Source organism: Corvus cornix, chromosome Z (assembly GCF_000738735.6).
Source record: "Corvus cornix cornix isolate S_Up_H32 chromosome Z, ASM73873v5, whole genome shotgun sequence".
NCBI lineage: Eukaryota > Metazoa > Chordata > Aves > Passeriformes > Corvidae > Corvus > Corvus cornix.
The window spans coordinates 55859187-55881671 of record NC_046357.1 but is presented as its reverse complement, the minus strand read 5'-3'; the positions used below and the strand labels follow the sequence as shown (position 1 = coordinate 55881671).

The window sequence follows — 22485 nt, the reverse complement described above, 5'->3', positions numbered from 1 at the left end:
AACAATTCGTACATGGCCTTCCCCCAAGGTCTGAGATAACCATCTACCCTAAATATGTTTTCAGGACTTAACGGTACTCTTATAAGTATGCTAGCTGAGAAGATTCTCCATTCTAGTCCTGTTTATGCAAAAAATAAACAGGTGTTTTTTTCTTTTTAGTATGGGTTGTTTCAGCATATGCAGTAATTGAGAAAAAAAAGCAACACCAGAATGTGACTTACGTCAGAGAGAAAACTATGTTGCTGAAAAATACACTGCTTTCTGAAAATACATAGGAGAAAAATACATGCCTGGGAAGAAAAGAGGACTTACATCTTTTGACTGCCGGCAAGAGGCTTTTGACAAATCATGTCACAGAATCACAGAATGGTTTGGGTTGGAAAGAACCTTAAAGAAACCCAGTTTTAAACCCCTTGCTAAGTGCAGGGACACCTTTCATTAGAAGTTACTCAAAACTCCACCCAAGGTTGCCACCTTGAGCATGTACAGGGATGGGACATCCACATCTTCTCTGGAGAGCCTGTGTCAAACCATCACCATCCTCAGTCAATAATTTCTTCTGAATACCAAATTTAAATCTGCCCTTTTTCAGTTTGAAGCCATGACCTCTTTGTCAATCATCTGCTTTTAACAAATTATTTGCTGATAACAAATGATTTCCTTTTTGGGCTGTTTGAAATCATCATTTTGCAGAAACTGCTTTTTCAATGAAAAATGTTTTAAGACAAGAATAAATAGAATGCCTTATTTGAAAAGATCAGTAACTAACCCTTTGGCTTCTATTACTGGGAGATTGCTCCAACTGTTAGCACAGGAAAAATCTGCTTTTAAGAGATTTGGAAAATAAATGGAACTGTTGGATTCAATCTTAATTGGTGAATCATGTCAAAAGTTAAAGGGCAGGGGTCATGTTAACTTAATATTGTCAGGAACTGCCATGTGAGGCTGCAGTCATAGCTTCCAAAGTTTAAAAGCAATTCTTGTTTTCTTTCTCTCAGCAAAGTCATTGCTGCAGTCCAGATCCAAGAGGCATCAGCTATCCCATTCAGAGCTCAGGACAGGCATGAAATCCAGACATTTTCTAATTTGCAATGCCGCCTTCTATTTTCTGAATTTGAACAAGAATATGTACTGCAGTGTGCAACAGAAAATAGTGTTGTGTCTTAGTGAGCAAGAATGCACAGACAGGAAAAACAGTGAAATCACTGTCTCATTTAAAGCAAGCATAAAATTCCCCCAGACTTCACTAGGAAAGGGATTTTATCTAAAGAACCCAAATTAGTCTTGAGGAACATTTGAAACTTCTTGTAATAAAGGAAGTAAATCATGCCTGTCTTTAAAATCCCATTTACAAAGAACCAGTTCGTATGACTCACTCAATTGTTCATCACATGTGAATTTAGGGCGTTCTCCTTTTTGAACCTTTCAGGCTGTCTTTTTGTAAATACAAATATTGAAACATTGTTATTAGAGAGATGAAGAGACAGAGAATACCTAAATAAACTACTAAGTCAACAATTACACAACTGGCGGAAAACTAATAAAGGCCAAATTTTTACAGATTTTCACTGATGTCTACTGAGAATAGCCTTGCATGGATCTCTTCTTTGGTAAGAGGTCACATATGTTAACTGAACACATCCAACCTTTGCATATGACACATATTGCAAGATTTTTTTATTTTTATATGGACAGCAGCTTCTAGCCTTTCAGACTTATTCTCAAAGTTTCACTGATGTGACTTTCATGTGTTTTTTTGTTACATGGAATTAGATTTGGAAAAACCTGTGTTGACTGCCTACTTAGATATGAAATTCAGTAGATAGACTATTTCCTTCATACTATGTATTAGACCTGTCAAATAGTTCTAGTGTTCTCCCTGCTTTAACATAATCTCCTACCTGTAGGTGCTTCCCTTAACACAATGAAGAAAAAAAGTCTATCTATCTATCTATCTATCTATCTATCTATCTATCTATCTATCTATCTATCTGTCTATCTATCTACATCTCCTTCTTATATGGAGAAAAGCTTGGAAGAAGATCACTTAAAGGCATAATACAAGTGGAAAAGGAAAAACAGAGCTGTTATGTTTTTCGTTTCTTATCCCCTCCATGGTTTTAAGTCAATGTGCCAATTTATGAATTCTTATTGTTTGGATTTGGCACTATTGCATCACAAACTCTGTTATGAATGATTGTGTGTCCTTTCTTTTGTACTGTGAGATTCCTTGGACAGGAAGTATTGTTTACTATGCTTCTGTACCACATTTTTTCCAGTCTTTGGATCAGAAGTCTGTGGGTCATTGCACTCATCAAGTAATAACGGACAGGCAAAAACTTGTCATGCTCTTCCTGGCAAACCCAATTTCTGTCCTACTAACAGGTTGCCCATGAGCTGTGGTTTGAGAAATATTTCTCCAAGCTCATTTGTATTTTTAACATATTCCACACTTGTAGTCCAAGAATTACCTTCTCTTGACTATGCCAAACATGATTTCAGGGCAGAGTAAAGAATATTCCTGTTACATTTTAATTTCTTTTAAAAAAATTAAATTCATTTGTTTATTTGTATTTATAGTTCCAAAAGTCTTTAATGCAGCTAGATGTCTTTGAAAACATTGCTTATTTTTGGTACTGCTGGTCAGCTTAATTGGGCAGATTGCAGATCTTTTTACTAAACCACACTTCTTTGAGGATATAACATCCAGATTGCCTCTACCCTGAGGGCATATAAATTAAAAACTGCTACTATTACACATATTCCCATGTGGCTTGAAATACTAGTAGAATATATAATACATTCACCCACAGTCAGTACACGACCCAGAAAAGAAAAAAGAGAACGAAAGTGCTAGAAAATTATGATACTGGCTGGCACTTGAGGACCTCAGCTGTCAGAAGATAAGAAGGCAATTGTTGGCCTGAATTAAAAGAACTTCACATATTCTACTATATAAACAGGTAAACATATCACTTAGCCTTCATATTAGTTATGGAGTAAACTAAAATGGATTTAGACCATGGCTATTTGGGTCCAAAAAGTTCTTGCTCTGTCTTTCAATCAAAAGCCTCTGTTTTGAGAGAGTAGTGTCAAAGACATTGCTGTATTTATAATTTAGCAATGATAATAAGTGTGAAGTTCACTCCAATTTTGTTGGCAGTTGCTACTATCACATGATAGAAACTATTCAATCAGTGTTTGGCTAAGAACAAATTTCCTCCAACAAACCTGAGACAACCTTTGTTTAACTTAAAAATACCATAGATGGTAATTAGTTGTGTAATATATTAAAGAAGTAGTCAGCTTTTTAAGATCTATTTTTGTCTTAGGTTGACTCCCAAGGTAAATTGTGGATGATTCCAGGGTTATTATTTGAAATAATCCAAACCAATGAAATAACATACTTCTTAAAACACAGGCTTAAATAATCTTTTTCCATATCTGATATTGCAGTTATAGTGCAATTTATTTTATTGTAGTTTATTGAAGTAGTGCAGAAACTGAGGTCTGGTGTTAGTAAGTAAAAGTAGTTTCATTTTATAATAGCAGAAATGAAACTGTTGAGACTCTTCTTCTTGGAGTATATTATTTTGAACATATGCTATTTTTGGATATTGTGGAAAAATGCAAATTCAGAAGGTTCTAATTTGGCCAGAAATAAGAACCCAAACATGATCATGCTACCAGCTTCTCAGATGCTAAATAGAAGAAAACAGAGAATTCTTTGTTTCTTGTGAAAAATGATGAACAAAGAGAACTTTTGATGTTTATTCTTCTGCACCCTAAAGAAAGATGACTGTCCAAAATAGTGCCTTTGTGGAATGATGCAACTAAGACAGAGGATTCAACCTTATTATGACCTTTCCATCTTCCTTCAGCCCTTTATCAAATTCTTCCTATTGTTCTGCATTGAAGAGATTTAGAAAGCTCTTCTTCAATGACGTTTAAAGCTCTTATTGCCTAACAAAGAACAAAGACTATTACTGCAATTAAATATTTATGATGCATTCCTAGCAATGTCCCTCATATATATGCCCCTCAAATCAATTGCCTACTCCAAAGTTACATTGCTTGAGAGCTTAATGCAAATTCTTAATTTGTGGGTAAACAATCAAACCATTGTCTTCTATGCTTATATATGTTTTTTATATATTTCCAAGAAAAAAATATTTAGAAAGAATATAAATTTTCAACTGGTGTAGTGATACTCAGATTTTTTTAAGCACAAGGATTATTATGAGAAATGCACAAGCAGATGAATTTTAATTTTAGTATGCTCGTGTTTTAAAAGAAAACACTGCTTTTACTAACGGCTTTTCAGCGTCTATTTAAAGGAACGGGAGACCAGTAACGAGGTGATGATATTTCTAAATGAGCCAGGAGAGGGAGCCCCTTAATAGGGCGGTCAATTCCTACGCCAGTCTGTCTGCCGCTGTTTCTGAAATTCTACACAAGCTTAAAAGTAAGATGAAATGCGAACACTGCAGAATGAATCTTTCTTTAGCTCTGTTTTGCAGGTTAACTAGAGATAATGAACAAAACTATAATTTTCTGTCATGCTTTCTCTTTTTTGAGAACAACGGAGACTGATAGTGAAGTTTCCATGGTCTGCTTTCCCCTACTCCAAAATTAATACAAAATGACTCCTCAAAACTTTAGCAGAAAGTGCCTTTCTGGTACAGTGCTGTGCAGCTCTAATTATACTATGAACGCACCACATAAATATCTGTGACTCATCTATGTGTGAAGATAAAAGGCGAGTGGGGGTCCTTAATTCACGTTGAGGATAGACAAAGGAGAAAAAAACCCAAACCGTTATATCCAAAATTTCTTTATCAGTAATTTTAAGAGACAATATTGGAATTGCCATTTATATCTGCCTTGGTTTATAGGGCACAAAATGGATCTTCCAACTATTTTCCCACACAATTTTCTCTGAGAGCAGTTACCGCAGCAAAATACCATGCTTTACCACTCAGCTTTTTTTCTGTGAACATATGTGTTTACTTCTCAAACTGCAAAATTAATTTTGCCATTGCCTTTTGTAATGTGTATTTGTCATAATGTAACATTGCTGATATTTCTTACAAACCACTGAGTTTACTGAGCAAAGGGGACTACTCTTATAACATTGCTTTGATAACACAGACCTTAGCAAGTACAGTTCTCATTAGTTCTAAGTGAGCAGGACTAAATGGCTAATCTTTTTCTCTGCCTGGGTATTTTGAAAATCCTTTACCTATTGTGTCTCAAACCAGTTAAGCAAACACGTATAACTAAGCTTAAGTTAATTACTAATTATTTAAGTAAATGCTAACAGATTTTGCTGACTAGCAATTGTCTTAGAGCAGGGCTTTGAAATATAATCTTCACACAGTACACAGAAGTCCAATGAGCAACTCAATATTGAAATCATAATTCAAGCTTAAATTCATAAAATGAAACACCAATTCCACTAAAGTCAATGGCAAACTTTCCCAGGATGCAAAAAGGATCAGGGTTTCTAACACTGGCTCCACTAGGAGTTTTCCTTGAACAGGGCAAAGCAATGTACCTTAAAGTTTTTATGTAAAGGCTAATGTGAAGGAAACTAGACATCTGTTTCTGTGGAATTTGTTGAGGTGCAAGATTTTTGATGCTGCTGGAAAACAAGGCTCTTTCTACTAATAAGAGAAGCACAAATATCAATGAACTCTCCACAACCCAGCTGAGGGAATTAAACAAATGCCAATCAATTTTTAATATCCCACCTCCAAAATGGAGCTATTTTAGAACTCAACTTTTGAAGTAAGTCCTTTATTCACTTGGAAAAATAAATATAAACTCTCTTCTCTTTACCTGCACTGGTGCCTGCACCGGTTGTGAGGTCCCCACCCATCAGGCCACCTACGGGGTTGAAATGAAATGCTGTAAATGAGCATAATAAATTACAACACTCAAACATTCAAAGCATTTTCTCTACCTTCAATCAGCCTGCTGCAGTATCCACCATTTCTTTCCTCTGACTTCAACAGGCAGTTGAATCAGACCCATAATTATAATATCATAAAGTTTAATGTTACCTGTATGAGACACTTGCCTTTCAAGGACACACAAAATATGGAGTACCCGTAATTTCCTTATTTTAGTTTCATACTTCCACAGCATATGAAAAATTATTTTTGAAAGATATGTATAGTAGTCCTTAATTTGAAAACTGTCTTTAGTTGAATGTTAGTCAGAAAAGCAAATGATTGGGAGGAAGAGGCTGAAGGTTCCTGGACAAGAACGGAACTCAGAAGGTATATATATTTACATAGTTTTTAATTTCCTCAGCCTTTCACAAACATTCACACTAAGGATTTTTAAAACTTCTCTTTGCACTTGGAGACTTCAAATGATTTGTTGAACCTGGTGTACTTGAGGGTCTTGATGTTGCTGGAGCCAGACAGATTGAAATAACCTAATCCCCATTTTTCCTATTCAGAGATGAGCCCTCATCATCACCAGAACAAAGCACAACCTCTTGCTATGTAAGGGCCTGAACTACAGAGCTCAACTGACATTAACCCATCAAGGAACTTGTGAATGAATCAATAAAAATAAACTGTGCATTTAGCCTGTAGACTGATTATTAAAGTAATGAGTGTTCTAATTTACTTGCTTCAATTTTTTTGCTTTGGCTACATTTTCTCCTCAGCTTTATGGTATAGTAAGTTCTTGCATTAATTAAATAGATAAGCTGATTTTTATGAAAGAACATGTTGTCTGCCCTTTTACCCTCCCTTTTTACCCTTTTTACCTCCATTGATTTTCTTCAGTCTTAGTCAACATTCAGCTTTTCTTTTTTTTTTGTCTCTTTTGATTTTTCAACACAGCAATTTTGGACAAACTGTTACGACTGTTAAAAATAGAGTTCTTGTTTCTTGGAGTACAGTTTAAAGTGACCCAAAGCATGCAAGCAGCTGATAGTAGAGCATTTGAAGGGATAGGATTGAACAGAGCCTACCTGTGTTACCTGCACTTGGAGGCCGGTGTGTCACACCAGGAGACATGCTATTCCTTTGCAAAGAAGGGTGAGCCAGTGGCAAAAGGTTGGGGTTTCCCAGTGAGCCAACTGGGTTACTGTACACCAAACTGTTGTGGTTGGACACTGGGATAGAAACTGGCATCTCAAAGTTTGGTGGTGGAACAGCCTGTACAAGGAAAAAAGGAAAACAAAGACGAGGATAGTACAAAAATGCAACAGACTTCAAGTACAGCCTTTTGTACTTGGTGGTTAAAATATTTATGCTTGTCCCTTTCCCCCAAGACTCAAGAAAAGAATTTCAAAAGAGTTACCAAGGCTTTTAAATATGATTTTTCGAATCATGATTCTATCTTCCTTTAATGCAGCTTGCATATTTACTTTGTAAGAAGTGGAAAGATTTTTTCTTTTTTTCTATATTTTTCTTGTTTAAAAAAACCTTCTGCCTAATGCAGCTTAATTTTCTATTTCTTTCATTCTGTGAAGTCATAATCGTTCACTTGTCATACCTTAATCTAGTGTCACAGATGACTGCAAGACTGAGGGTACATGACAATGGTGACTTCATTGCATGGAAAAACATTAGAAGGGGCAGAATGCAAAAGGAAAGACTTTAATTTCAGCTTGTGTTGTTTTAGCAACCAGAATTACCCCAAATCACGTAAAAGACACCAACAAATCACTTTTTACTGAGTTTCTATCTTAGCTTGTAAGGTCTTAAAAGAAGTAAAGTTCTTCTCAGAGACAGCTAACAAATACAAGAAATTTAGATACACACTAGTATTTGTGGGGTTATTTTGGGGGGTAGGAGGTGGTTTTTAGTGATGCATTTTCAATATACTCTTTTCATACTTAAATTCAACATCTTCTCCTGAACCACTTCCCTTTGCAAGAGTGCTTTTCAAAAAAAACCCCAAATAATGTACCTCACTAACAGAGTGTGTGAGGAGATGCATATCTGATTATGCTCTCAGGAAGCTCAGGTTTCCTTGGTTGGTTGGGGTTTTCTCAGGTAGCAGTTGCTTGTATTTCTATAAAAGTTATGATTACATTAGAAATCTGTATTTAATTTATTTTTTTAAAAAATTATTAATTTTTCACCTTTTTGATAAGAAAAACCTTTTCAGAATTACCTGAGATTTTAAATATTCAATACCTGAATGCAAGCTAAGTACCCCTCGATTTGCAGTTTAGCAATCTTATAAGCTTCAAGAGCTTAAACATATCAAAAAAATTCTTTAAAGTAGCCTGGTAATATATTCCAAGGGAGGAAATCACAGGTTTTAAATTTATTGTTGGCAGCTGATAGTATTGGTGTGTCTTCAAGAACCTGGAGGGGATACATGGAGAGCTGGACATATTATCTGTTAGTCAGGCAACTGAGGCGCCCTGACCTTGTGCCCCCCATGTCTCTTCTCTGGCTGGAGCTGTTGGCTATGCCTTGTGTATTACAGCACTATCCATCAAATTACAGTTATCAATTAAGCTTATTTTTTTTCTTTCTTGGTCCTCTCTAGGGACAAAGAAAATTTTACTCTAAATATAGAGGAATTATTTTGCCTAACCGCTGAAACACAGATCAAAATTTTCAGGTTATGAGGTTAAGGATAATTTACACAAATGCCTTTGAATTATTTCAAGGTGTTAATTTATCTCTGATACCTTCTCAGTAGCCTGTGGCCTCCTTTCTGCAAGAGATGGCTATACCAGTAGTTCAGTGGATGGGCCTGCTGGCATTGCTCCCCAGCCTGGGGGTTGCACACGGGAATTTGCTTCCCCTTGCTGAGAAGCTGAAGTGCACTCCAAGGCCTGTATATTTCATAGAGCTGATTGATTTAAGTAGAGGTAGGAAAGGAAGGCGAGGTGTTTTGGTAATCCTCATATTCTACATCTAATCTACAGATGTAAGAATCTACATGCAATCTGCATCCTTATAATTGAGATTTAGGCTCCTTGGAAATAGGTTCATATAGCATAATCTGAAACGTTTTATCAGCTTGAAGGTATGTTTTGAAGCAAGTCATTCTTTCTGCTGGCCACAGAAGGACCCAAAAGGTTCCTAAATCCCATGTTAGTCAGAAGCACATGACAGTTTGTGGAGCTCAAAGTCAGCTGCTGCTAATTCCTACCTTTTCAAAAGGTTTTAGCCCATGAATTCACAGGAGGATCTGACTAGCTCTTCATGTTTCACCCCGAATTACAGCCTTATGTGAGACATGAATAAGCCAATATGGAGTTTCTCGTTATCGCAGCACTCAGGGCTGTGATGGAGTTCTCTCCCTGGTGTCTTTGAGCCCATGGTCCTGCCTGCTTGAGTGCCAGTCCATGTTGCATTGACTGTTACCCACAGGAGAGCACTTCGCACAATATTTTCTTCACCCATGTCACAAAACCTATGAAGTCTGCCCTCTGAGTAGTGGTAGAGACTATTATTGCCTCTATTTTCTTAACATCTTTTCCTAATCTAAATTTCTGTTATATAAACTAAATCAAATGCAGAACTGAAGGTCTTGCCAGAATTCAACAAGCTTGTTTGCTTTCACCACTATGCTTTTCCTTCCATCTACAAACCAAACTGTTCAAGAGCTAGATTCTTCTTTTTGTACATTAGTACAGCACAAAAGAGCTCCAGTCTTGGTTGCTTTTGAAGTTGCCAGTCTCCCTAGTCATCTGAAACTTAGCTTTCATTTTACCATTTAAAAAATATATTTTTAAAGTAGTTGAATTATTTGTTTAATTTCTGTACTAATAGTCTAGTTTTCATCATTTTACCTACTCTCTGGATCTACTTACATTTATTTACCTAGCACTTCATAGGCAATTTTATCAGGGCGAAGTCAGTTTACTCTTTGCCTTTCAGCACAATATGTACTATATCTGAAATACAGTAGTTTTTATTTTTTCTTCTACACAGTCAAAAGTTAGAGAGAGTAGTTTGTCTGGATAAACATCAGTATTAAACGCTACACCTCTAACTACAGTTTGCTCTGTTTGTCTGACTTTAATAAAGTCTTACAAATCTCTTACCAAGACCTGCAACCTCATGCAGATTTCCTAGTCATTCCTGGTGGTAAACCACAGGACATATTGATTCCATCTCAGCCTGACGGACGTTAAATTTTTTGGTGCACTTGTGTAATATCTATATTAGTAGGAACTAGGGAGGAACTGAGGCCGTCTGAGGCCACAGAGCAGTTCATGTCCATACCATTAAGCTTTCTCAACCTCAAAAAAATCATAACTGCATATAGACTGACTACTGGGAATTGTTCCTGGCCTGAACTAACAACCAAACAAAGCTAAGAAATTGTCTGTGAGACTGTTATTTGACATCAAAAGGTGTCAAAAGCCTGCTGGGTACTGTTCAAAGGATTCACCTCAGAGATAAGTACACTTCCCACTGCTTCAGCATGTTTGCTTTTTTGTTTTTTGGCCACATTTTGCCTTTTTTCCCCCTCCCTTTGTCTTTTCTCCTTTGGACACCCCTGCCAAAGGGGCAGATGGCTCACCAGAGATGATATTGCCAGTGTACAGCACAGTGTAAAATGCACACTCCACAAGCTGTGGTACATGATGCAAAACAAAATGTTGGACACTCAACCCCCTTGGAAGTTAATGAACCAAATATTCTGTGTTAAATATTGGTTTTATTCCTCCCTTGTTCAACCAGGCCTTCATTTATTCAGAGACAGAGATACTTATAGGTTTCTAGAGGGCTATTTCTGTCTCCTCTGCTTTCATCACTCTTATGAAAATTACAAATAAATGTCTAATTATTATCAGATGGTTTAGAACAATATACTTATCCCCAGAAAATTATCTGAGGGAGCATTATTGGGCTTGGCTGTTAGGAGCAAAAGCCAATGTTGTTTTCATTTGGCAGCAGCTTTTTTACATTACAAGACCAGGCCCAGGCAAGGCATTGTTTCATATATTCTGCCAGTAGTGATTTAGAGACTTGGTGACTTTATGATTAATTTTGCTTTCTTCTCCACAGATTTCTTGGTTACCTTTGATGACCACAAGTAAATGAATATATCTTCCCTGACTCAGTTATTCTGATTTGTCCAGTTAAGGATATTACTCTATACAATATATATATATAAAACCAGGTAGTTACAAATTTCCATTATGCACTAGTTGTGAGCTCTATCTTGCCCATTACATCTTAGCTTATGCCAAGAGAAGGAGTTCCTATTGCATTAGCAGAATATATCTACTGTTTCTTCCTTTTGAGGTAAGCAGCTTGATGGAGGATACAGACCCTGAGCTCTGCATATGAAGTATTTAGAGAAGGGCTATTCTGTCTTACATGAAAAAATGCTAACTTTTGGCAGTTCATCTCTGACACATCTCTGAAGTAATTTCACAAAAATATTAATACACTGCACCTCACAACATCCCAAAAGGTAGGAAGTTATACCCTAAATCACCAAATAATTGCTGAAGTAGGACTATATTTTATGTCAAAAAGTTACATTTAATGAAAGCAACCAGTAGGAAATCCTATTAATTTTGGGAAAACAAAACTCATGTACCATGCTCAGATTAACTGTGTTGTTTCCAAATCTTATTCATTTCCTGAGTTTACAGAAAAGACAATTTCCCAAAATGTTTATCGAGATAAGGAGTGACAGAACTCACTACTACAGGAATGAAGGTTTTTTCTCAAGGTTTTGTTTTTTTTTTTAATTGTCTTAAGATTTCAGATGATTATAGCATGTCTATTTTGTTAGGAAAGAAGCAGGTAGCATAAGATAAACAGAGGTTCTGAAGGGTCATCCCAAATACATTTTTAAGGCAGAAAAGTAGCTTGGTGAAAACTCTGTCAGTTTGATTTGAAAAAGCCAAAAGTCATCCTTGAAAGAGAAAAGAAATGGAAGAATGACAATTGGTGAGATTTTGATGTGAAAAAGGGTTAAGCATTCTGGCTTATTACAGTCTCCCCAAATGCTGCAGTCATCATTTGTCAAACTGAGTTTTATCCTGAGAAACCAAATGCACGGTGACAGCTTTAGAGCTTTTTGTTCTCGGAAAAACAATTTTCCAAAAGAAGCAAATAAAAAAGGAGGTAAAAAGATTGGGACATATCTGTATTCTTTCCTGATATTCTATATACATGTTGGGCATCCTTAACCAGCCATTTCAAATATTACTTTATCAAATTTGGTGCCTTTCTGATCTCTGGGAAAGTGTTATTTAGTCTTCTTATTTTTTTCCAAAATATTTTTGGCATGATGTGAGAACTCCTTCAAATTTTAATTACCTTGAGTGAAAAATCCTTCTGCTGAGAATTAATGGAAAGAACACTTAGAGTGCTTGAGACAGAATCTGAGCCTCCTTAAGAAGTATCCTCATCTTAGGTGTCAAATTTTGTATGTGCAAATGACTAGCACTACAGAAGACACTGCTCATTCTGGATATCCAGACAATGTTTTTGGTAGATAACCATGCAACTTTTGTATGGGAATGACGAATGAACACAGACAAATAATCTCTTGTCTTTTAGAAATAAGCAGTTACCTATGCAAATTCAAATGCTTCTTTGGATCTGAGTCAATATCTCAGATTCCTACTTCCGCAGACAGTTGGAAGATCAACTAAATATAACCTCCAAACCTCCATATTCTTTTTGTTTGCTTTATAAATGTAATATCAAACATAATGACCAAGTATTCATCCTTTGTATGTCCTGTGCAAGCCAAATAGCACATGCAGAGTTATTTCTCTTAAATATCTGGCAAGGCATATGACTGTTAGAAATTTTGACTTGGTTAAAACAAAATTTATCTCATGTTAAAGCATTAGAGAAATGCTGATGAGGTCAAAGCAAATTCTCTGATAAAGCTGTAAAATCACCCCAACACACAAACATGTCTGAATCCTGCCATTAGGCTCTCATGCAGTCTGTTTCTCTGCAGTGAGCAAGTAGCTGTAACCCTTCAGTGCTGCAACTGAGTTTAGCAGAGACAATTGGGAATTGAAGTTACACACACAAAACACACTAATTACTATATAAAAAGGAATTTCATTTCCACATTGTTTTTTCTGTATCACCACAGAAAGTATTGTGTGGATTTGTTAGCCTGTCCACAAAGAAAGATTTCCACTGTTATTTTTTAGGTATAATTTGGGCAAGTGATGTGGTAAAAGAGTTCTGTAAATCAAGTGAATATAGTTCATATATGTATATTTCACTTCCTTCCGTAGGTTTCACCCATAATGGGCTTTGTCTGTGTGTCAGAGTTAGAGACTTGAAAGAAAAGTATGCTGTGAGAAATTTTCTGACCACAGTGTTTAGTTACATATTTGGCTATTAAAGCCTCTTTCTAGCAGAAATTATTTCCTTAAGAAGCCAGAACTGAAAGGGTTATGGTTTGTTACTGCAGCAGTTACCAGCAGACAGCCATCTAACCTTTGGTACTTACAGGTATTTTATGGCTCTTGATCATATTATCAAATTCTTCATTAATTTTTTTGTATTTTTCTTCAGTGCGTGGGGTGAGAGCATAAGAGGAGTCAGGATCAGGGCTTTCACAACCTTTGCTTTCTTTCTTGTGCAATGCCTGCCAGGTTCAGAGAAATATCAGAAAGTAAAAAAAATGAAAAGGAGCTCAGAGTACTTACACATAATCTTTGCCTGCTGATCATTAGATCAATATCTTCATTAATTTTTCTGTACTTGTCCTCAGACTCAGGGCTGTGACCTACTGAATCGTCTGCATCAGGGTCTGGACTGTCACAGCCATTAAGTCCTTTCTTTCTCAACGTCTGAAATACATAATTTGGAAAGTTCCATCCTTGACACAGGCTGCAAGAAAGACTCAGTAGTGTTAAAGAAACACAAACGGCTCATCATAGGAAAGTTTTACATTATGCTTTAAGGAAAGAAGGTGACTAATGATCCACCACACCTGATGCTGTAGGTCTCCAATTATGAGTGCCAAGTGAGGACCATACAGGACCTTTCTGCTGAAGCTGGAGCCAATCAATAAAGAATGAATCTGGCAACGAGCAAAGTACCTATGCTAGTATCTCCCCTGCTCCATGATCCCCATATCCCACAGCATTTAGGGTTTAAGCTAAACACACAGAATGCAATTTATTTTGACATAAACCAAACGTAACATATCTATCCATACTGTTTACAGTGGAATACACTGATGTCTTTCTTTTCTTTTCTGAAGGATGCAGGAGGAGGAAATGAAAAAAGAATCAAACCTGCAACATATATAGGAATAGATTTCTTCACAGAAGAATAATAATTACCTAAATTGAATTCTAGGAATGACTTTAGCAATGTCATTCCTAAGTGTGTATGCTTTTGATAGTACAAGAGGGAGGGCAGAGTTGGTAATATGGCTATGAAATAGCAATGAAGATCTTCTAGACATAGTGTTTACTTTTTATTGACTACACTTACAGTGCTACAAATGCACAGGGCTGAAGCTTAATGTACTGGGAAAAGCACTGCTAAAACAGATGCTTAGTGAAAAGTCAAAATGAAAGAATTTCATGTTCAGCTACTCAAATACTCACGACCATGTTTATCATCACTAAGATAGCAGAGTTGAAAAATCTTAAAAACAGAATGAAATCAGTAGCTTGCAATTCAGAATAGTTGTCTGGCTTCAAATAGGTTTTAAGTGATCTACCTTTACAGAACACCAAAGAACAGCCACAGGCCATATTAAGGTAAAAGAATACGAGAAAAAAGTGTGGACTCCTCAAGTACAAGCAATAGTACATAAAGCCAATATATTAATGATTCTCATATTTAGGTTCAAGAATATCTCACTCAAAAACTCTTCAAAGTCCAGTTGGCTGCCTACAAATTTTTAAAGTCAGCTTGCAGTCCATTCTGTGTTGAAACCTGGCTGAGCAATATCAAGTACAACGAAAATATCACATAACACCTAATGTGTGTTAATAAGTGGCTATGCTTGTGCTGTCTGTCAGTGTGGGATACTCTGGTTTCTTTTTGCCTTCTTAGAATCGTTGTGTATCATCTGAGCTTTTTGTTCCTTCAGGAATAGTATATTTCATAATTATTTTCTTTATGAAAATGTTTGGCTTGCTACTGTTACTACCCTTAAGTATTGTAATGTCATACCTTGTTCTCATACTATGGAAAAAACCCTGAACCTTCCATTTTCATCAACTAAGCAAAGTCATAGTGATCTGCCCTAAGAGTTCTGACCCTTCCAATCTCACATTGTAGACCTCTGAAACAGATTTAGACATTTGTGGAAGGATGGCTTAATGTAGGTCTTTCTTTTCAAACTTCATGTCTAGAGACACTTCAAGTCAATTCCACAAGCTACTTCTGACACACCAATAAAATTATAATCTAATGGAATAAAAACTTGAGATGCTAAAACAACCTGAATGATTCCCTGCAACTTTTTTCTCTCCCTCTTCTCTCTCTTTTTTCTTTTAAATGTTAAATGTTCAGTTAGCAAAACAGACATAGTTGTGCATGATATCTACTGCTAGTAGCTTGAAACAAGCCAATTAGAAAGAGGGTTTTGCAATCAGCTGCTGTTTAATACATTTAATAGACACAACAAGATATAGTAAAAGCAAAATGTCTCATTGTAATCTCAACTAACATTCTTCTCTTCATGTAAGGACAAAACAGTTGTCCTCTAAATACATAAAATATTCTGTTTCAAGATTAGATCAAGCTGTCCAGACATGAAACCAAGATCAGCACACTTGGGACCATTTCCTGAGCTCATCTGATTCACTGATGGAGTCCTGCTGATTCCCATGGAGTCCCTGAGGACTGATGAGGATGTGAGCTGGACTAAATGGCTTCCTCAACTCCAGGCTTTGAGATGACAGACAAAAAGAAATATGAAAACAGAAGAACAGGAGGAATGTTTTGTAGCCTATTTGAATCTTTTCCCCTCCTATCCATTGCAAATCCTTGTCTACTGCATTCACAAGACTGTGTCTGGGTGAAGTAGATGCATCTTGTCCTTAGCATACTCACAATGACCTAAAGCTCTGCAAACGATTACGTAGCACTCAGGTGAAACAGTTGCTACTATGGTTTGTAGAGGTTCAGGGATGCACTGCACCTTTCAGATGCTCAAAAGAGGAAAGGCAATGTGAGCCAACATATGTCTTGCAACAATCTCCAAAGATACTGGATTCCCTCCCATGCTTTTATTACTTATTTACTTTTACATTATTTTCATGCTTTTAGAAAGCAGGTGGCTTGCCACACAAGGCAGAGAAAAACCAATCTCTATTTTCACCAGAAAACACAAGAACCAAATTTAATAAAATTTTGTTGATATTCTACCCAAAAATAACTTTAGCCCTAAAGAGTAGAGGCAAACTTTTTCCTTGCAAAAAACATCAGTCTAGTGTGTTTGGCTGGTACCTTGGCTGGTGGTGCAAATCAAGCTCAGTAATGCAGACCACCACATCTCAAAAAAAAATAAAATCAAAACAAACAAACAAGCAAACAAACACAGACACAATCCCCCAGCCACTGCCAACAAAACACCACACAAATCCCAAACTAAAACAAGACATATTTCAATGAGATGGGTTAAGGCTAAGCAACAGGAATTTCCACATATATGCTGGCCTCAGAGGCACAGCTCCTAGCTTTGTGAGTGCTGGAACTAATGTCTGGTCTCCTGTGAACTGCATTTTGGGGTAAAGTGCAATATGCAGAGAAGATCTCCTCAGTACCCATCCTTCTGCTGATCTTTGCTGCTTCTCTCTGTCAGGACTCAGGCTGCAATGCTGCTTCCAGCGGGGAGTCTTTCTGGGAGTAATTTCTGGTTTCTCTTTTTTTGCACAAGAACGTATAATTTTCATGAAACTTCACTGTCTTTGAGATCTCTCTCTTTGCCCTAGATTTGCTTGGCATTGAATAAAAACTGAAGTTTTAAGGGAAAAGACAGAAGAACAGATTGATAGATTCCACAGGGACTGGAACGCACACACTCACATCACAGTCCTCCACTGGAGAGGAGAGAAGGCTGGAAGTGACAAACTCTGCACTAAGGCAATGAGTTGTATCAGACAGAAAGGACAGAAATAATGACCCCGAACATCTTAGTGTTATCTCTGGCATCTCAACATGCAGGCTACAGTTTTCCCTATCGTATTACCTTGTTTGTTATTTTACTCTCCTTCACATCATTAATTACCACATTAAATCTCTCATTTATTTTTCTTCATTTATTGTTGTGCTTCAACACAACACACGTTCATACAGCACAAGTGGTGCTGACCAATATTAAGCTGATTAATCCTTTCTCACAAGCTCTCTGGACTTTGTGTCAAGTTTTCCTCTTCTCCCCTATTTTGTGTAACCTCTTGAAAGCAGAGCCTGGTTCTGGAGTCTTTGACCCAGTCTTGCAGTGATTTAGAAACAATTTTTCTTATGATGTTAAGCTGTCATAGCCTTTTGCAAACCCTGGAAAATAGCCAGACCTATCACATTCTCCTAGAGATTAGCTAGTTTCCAAAGATTTAATGACTATTCAGGGAATTTTTAAAAGGATAAAATAGCACAATTGTGTAGCACATTGCATTCTAGAGAACTCCAAGCCAGATTTCAGTTATTTTTAAAGAAAATAAGCCATTTTTCAACTACGGAAGCTCCACTTCTTCCAAGCAATCAAACAAGTAATTATATTGGACTCCAATAACCTAAAATCAGCCAAAGCATATGAACAACAAAATGGTTAAAGAAAAACAACCTTTGACTGAAATCTCCATTGCCAGCAATTAGTCCAAATCCTACTCTGTAAACCTCAGAGGAGAAGTACTAACTTAGTGACATGCTGACTTCTGTAAAATGAAGTATAAACAACTATTTTCTTTCATTTCATGCAAAACTTATCATCATTATGGAAGCTCAAAAGAAAATATGGCAGTAACACCCAGGTCTGATGTTATCAAGGCAATGCAAATCATTGTAATTTTGAAGACTTTTGAGGAGGAAAAGCCTTTCGTTTTCCTAATCTAGTCTCTGTTTCTGCAGTTTTATCCTCTGTTTGTTTTTTTTAACATTTCTTTAACAGAATGAGTGGAGAAGGTTAGAATTTATTTTATTTTTTTCCATCTCATCATTTAGTTTGTCCATTCATATTTTTAATAGGTTTATCTGCTGTGGAAGTGCTTCTCATTGCACTCCAGGGCTTGGAAATGCTCACAGTATAGTTGCCAAATTAAAAGGCTAGGTCAGTTGATGAGGCTCCCAAAAGGTTCTGACCAACCCACTATGTTCCTTTCTGATATCCTCTGCAATGAAGACCTAACAAGGTTAGGTTAATCACTATCTTCATTTGTGTAATAAAAAGTGTGATCTCACTGGGTCTTCATCTGTAATCAAACTTTACAGTATGGAAAAATTCAGAATTGCATGTCTACTTCTACAAATTCCCATAACTTTTATGTTGTCTAGAAGCCACCACAATGATCTTTAACTGACAGACTGACTGGCGACAATCCACGGACTTGCAATTTTGTAAATACATTTGGCATTTCACTGCCATTTGACTGTCAGAAAAAAACCTTCAAGTGCCCTCAATTTTCACTATCACTTTCTTTCCCATATCTGGATGGAATAAATCTTTTAGCCACAAATGAAAAATGGTTTTGTCTCTCTTCTTTTCACTGGACCTACATATTTACGTGGTAAAGAAGACAATAGCCAATTTCAAAGGAATTATATGCTATTGTGTTCAACTGCTGTATCATTTATAATCATTCTATGATTTCAATGGACCTGGCCAAATTTATGGTGGTCCCCCAAAAGAGCAGAAAATATTTAGACATGGGCGTGATTCATTTAAGCATCAGTTTGCTCTCTGTGCAACAGAGATATTAAAGTTAGAAAGTGTTGAGTGAAGAAAACCTCCACTATCTTCTTGGTTATAGAATGATGAAATTTTATGATGAAATTGCATGATACAATGTATGGTGCAATCAAGTAATGAAAGGTTCTACTCAAATGAAAAACACAGAGGAAGAGATGGGTTGCTATGGGAACCACCCTTCTGAATTTCCAACTTATGTGTAACTAAAGTCTCAAATTTTATGTTCCATTAACATAGAGTTCATAAATTTTTACATTTAATAATGGACATAAACTAGTATGCTGGTACTAATGTACTTTAATTGTATATTTAGGAGAATCACATAAAACATTATTATCTATCAAACTCCACACACACAAAAATGTATACCAGTAACACAGAAAAATGGAACATTTCTTACCTCTTTTCCAAAAATCATAAAATGTTTTTGTGGTTTGCATTCCTTTTGAAACAAGCTACAGAGCTTATATTAAGCTGAACTTCTATAGCTCCATGCTAATCTTTTTGTTACTACTTTGTTTTTACCAAATTTCAAAGAAAAAAATTCAGTTGTCTGGTACTATATGTCTGTCTTCTTCAAATGAATACATGTAAATGTGCTTTTCATGACAATACACCAAATCCTCTGCTTGGATTTGCTTTTGATTTTCACATGCTAAGTGATTATTCTCTCCTCCTTCAAGTACCTTCTCTAATCACACCTCTTGTGAAACCAAACAGCACCGACAGCCTTTGCCAGTAACACCTGCTTCTCTCTGCTTACAAATGATCAGCCAATGGATTGACAGTATTAGTACATGTGTACTGCAAGCTCAGCAGGGCATGAGATCTCTACCTGACTAAAGAGTTCAGTCTATCCTCTTCCACTCATGCTCTTGTTGTGTACCAAGGCATCTCTACAACATTTTGCAGTGTGGGTACAAACAAAATCCGTTTTTTCAAAAGGGCAATGGGATAGTGGGATTTTTGTTTCTTTGTTACCTGTAGCTCTGCTACCTAACTTGGGTATGGGGGAGCTTTGGAAGACAGTGCACCTGGCGCAGCCCCAGAGCATCCAGGACTTGTCTGTTTGTGCTGACCCTGCAGCCTGGAGCAGACTGGTCAGCGCCACCACATCTGCTAGTGCCTCTCTGCAGTGCCTCTCCTCCATCTGTATGAGAGAACTCACCTTGCTGTGCTGCTGTGCCTACATCTCCCCTCTGGAGAGTTGGTGAGGCTGGAGATGGGAAGATGGCAGAGGTTTGTGTGCTCTCTAAAAGAGATCATGCAAAATCCCTTTCTTTAATGTTCAATCTTGTCAACTTGCAAGTGCTTTTTGTTTAGTATAGAGTTAAATTAGACTGGGTAACTTTGGCTTTTTAAGTATAAGAAGTGTACGTCAGATTCAGAGATCTCACAGTGGCTAAAGTAAGCCACATATCTTTTGGGATTTTCTCTGAAAGAAACAAAAGCAAATCACATGAGGACTCCAGCATTAAAGCTCTATATTAAAATTTCTGCTAATGCATAGTCACTTGGTCTGTTCAGCCTGGAGAAGAGGAGACTGAGGGGAGACTTAATTGAAGTCTACAACTTCCTCATAAGGGGAAGAGGAGGGTCAGGCACTGATCTCTTCTCTGTGGTGACCAGTGACAGGACTCCAATAACTGCCATGAAGTTGTGTCATGGGAGGCTTAGTTTGGATATTAGAAAAAGGTTCTTCACCCAGAGGGTGGCTGTGCACTGGAACAGACTCCTCAGGCAAGTCATCACAGCACCAAGACTGACAGAGTTCATGAAGTGTTTGGACGATATTCTTGGGCACATGGTGTGACTCTTAGGTCTGTGATGTGCAGGACCAGCAGCTGGAGTTGATGACCCTTGTGGATTCCTTCCAATTCAGCTTATTCTGTGATTCCTTGTAAACTTACAGCCCCCTATATGCACAATTATTTCATGGGACACGCAAAAGATTTCTGTCCATCACTTGTAAACTGTTTTTAAAAGAATTTATATCTGAATAATTCCTGAGGTTCTAATTAAGGATATTTTCTCATCCTTTGGGCTTTTTCCTATCCATCATCATGGTGCAAAAGGTCTGACAACCCACAGACCCCATGGCAGCTGACGTAGGATTCCTACGCCAACCGTCAATGGAGGGGATCGCATTTCCTGGGCTCTGAAAGAGGAGATGGCAGCAGCACCTGCTGATCCCAGCCACCCGGGAATCCACGGGGGGAGAGGAGCATCAAATGACCAGTGGTGCTGGCTGGCATGATGTGGCTGCAGCCAGCAGGGAGCGGGTCCCCAGAAATGTCATGCATCCCTGCCATCTGCACCTGTCAGTGCCAGCACCTGCTGCCCTGTGGCCATAGATGGCTGTTCCCAGGGCTGCGGTGCTGATTGGGGACACTCCGCTCCTGGCTGCTTGAGTTTGTCTTTCCTTCACCCATGGTGCTGTCACAATTCTCAGTTCTCATGTGGTTGCAGCTACAGGAGTGCAGTCTTTGCTCCTTACAAATATATGCACATAAATATATGCGTGTGTATCTATACATTTATATATATATTAAAAAATAATATATGTATATGCATACCCTCTACTAAATCACATCTCAGCACCTTTTTGTTCAGATCTAGATGGATTTTTTAGAAGTGTTCACACTTGCATGACCAGCTTCCATTTGCTCTGATGCAGTATAATACTACCTTAATATTGCTGGTGTGCTGCATTAGTGGAGTTAAAAAAAGGGATATGTTTCTTCAGACAAGACTGGCATTTTCTGAATAATGGATTCACATGTGAGATTAATTGGAGGTGTTAAGATTAGTGACATAAATGTCATGCTGACCTAGTTGTGATTACAGCTTCTCATGCAATCCCCTCTGTAAATATCTGAGGTTTAAAAAGGAAAAAAAAGCCCAGCTTTCAATGAACAGAATTTCTCATAAATGTTAGTAACAATTCACTGTAAAATGCACTCTTTACACCCAAAGATGGTATTCAAATGAAACTTCTGTGCAGATGTATTCTAAACCTGTGTTTAAAAAGAAACTCAAATTCTGTTCTGTTGTATTAAAACCACCGGACAACGGCCCAGAGACTGGCTGTCAGTGTGTTATGCACAAAATTAGCAGATTATTTACCTTATGACAGGTATTCTCAGGATATTTTTGTTTTAGTGATGAAATACTTATGAGTGCCTTTTGAGTACCCCAGCGATTCTAACTCCTTATTGAGGGCTCAAAGGCCCAGGCACTTCTTTTGAGTTATGGAAACATGGAAGATGTAGGTAAAGGTAAAAACCATGAGGTTACTCTCCTGTATTTCCCACCATTCTTTCTGCATGGTGTCCTCCCATGACTGTATGCTTTCTGAAGAATGAAGGCTAGCATCATAGCCTAGTGGCAAATGTCTCCATTTTGCATCCCCTATCTTTTTACAGAAAATAGACTCCCATTATTTTTTGAGATACAATATTTGCAGAACAACTAACTCCATGAAGACAAAGCTTCTATATTTTAGCTACTTCAACTAGTTCACTGGCAGGAGCACCACCATTCTGTAGCCAGACCTGGAAGCTGAGGGGTGCAAAGATAACCTAAAGCCAGAATAGTTGCATTCCTGACTCACCTTTTGCCCTT

General features: G+C 37.3%; 1 protein-coding gene across 13 annotated transcripts in view; it reads right to left on the bottom strand.

The window, feature by feature from the left end:
- The window catches only part of MEF2C (myocyte enhancer factor 2C), a 125644-nt gene that overhangs the window by 23732 nt on the left and 79427 nt on the right, over positions 1-22485 (bottom strand). For 10 of the 13 annotated variants that reach the window (XM_019281995.3, XM_019281994.3, XM_019281996.3 and 7 more), the window contains 3 exons: positions 13637-13780; positions 6992-7178; positions 5842-5889 (listed from right to left, as the gene is read on the bottom strand). In XM_019281995.3, the coding sequence (XP_019137540.1) occupies positions 5842-5889; positions 6992-7178; positions 13637-13780 (379 nt within the window). Of the gene's footprint in view, positions 1-5841; positions 5890-6991; positions 7179-13437; positions 13576-13636; positions 13781-22485 lie in introns of all 13 variants that reach the window. The other 3 variants (XM_019281998.2, XM_010393025.3, XM_039566696.1) reach the window with 1 other exon arrangement.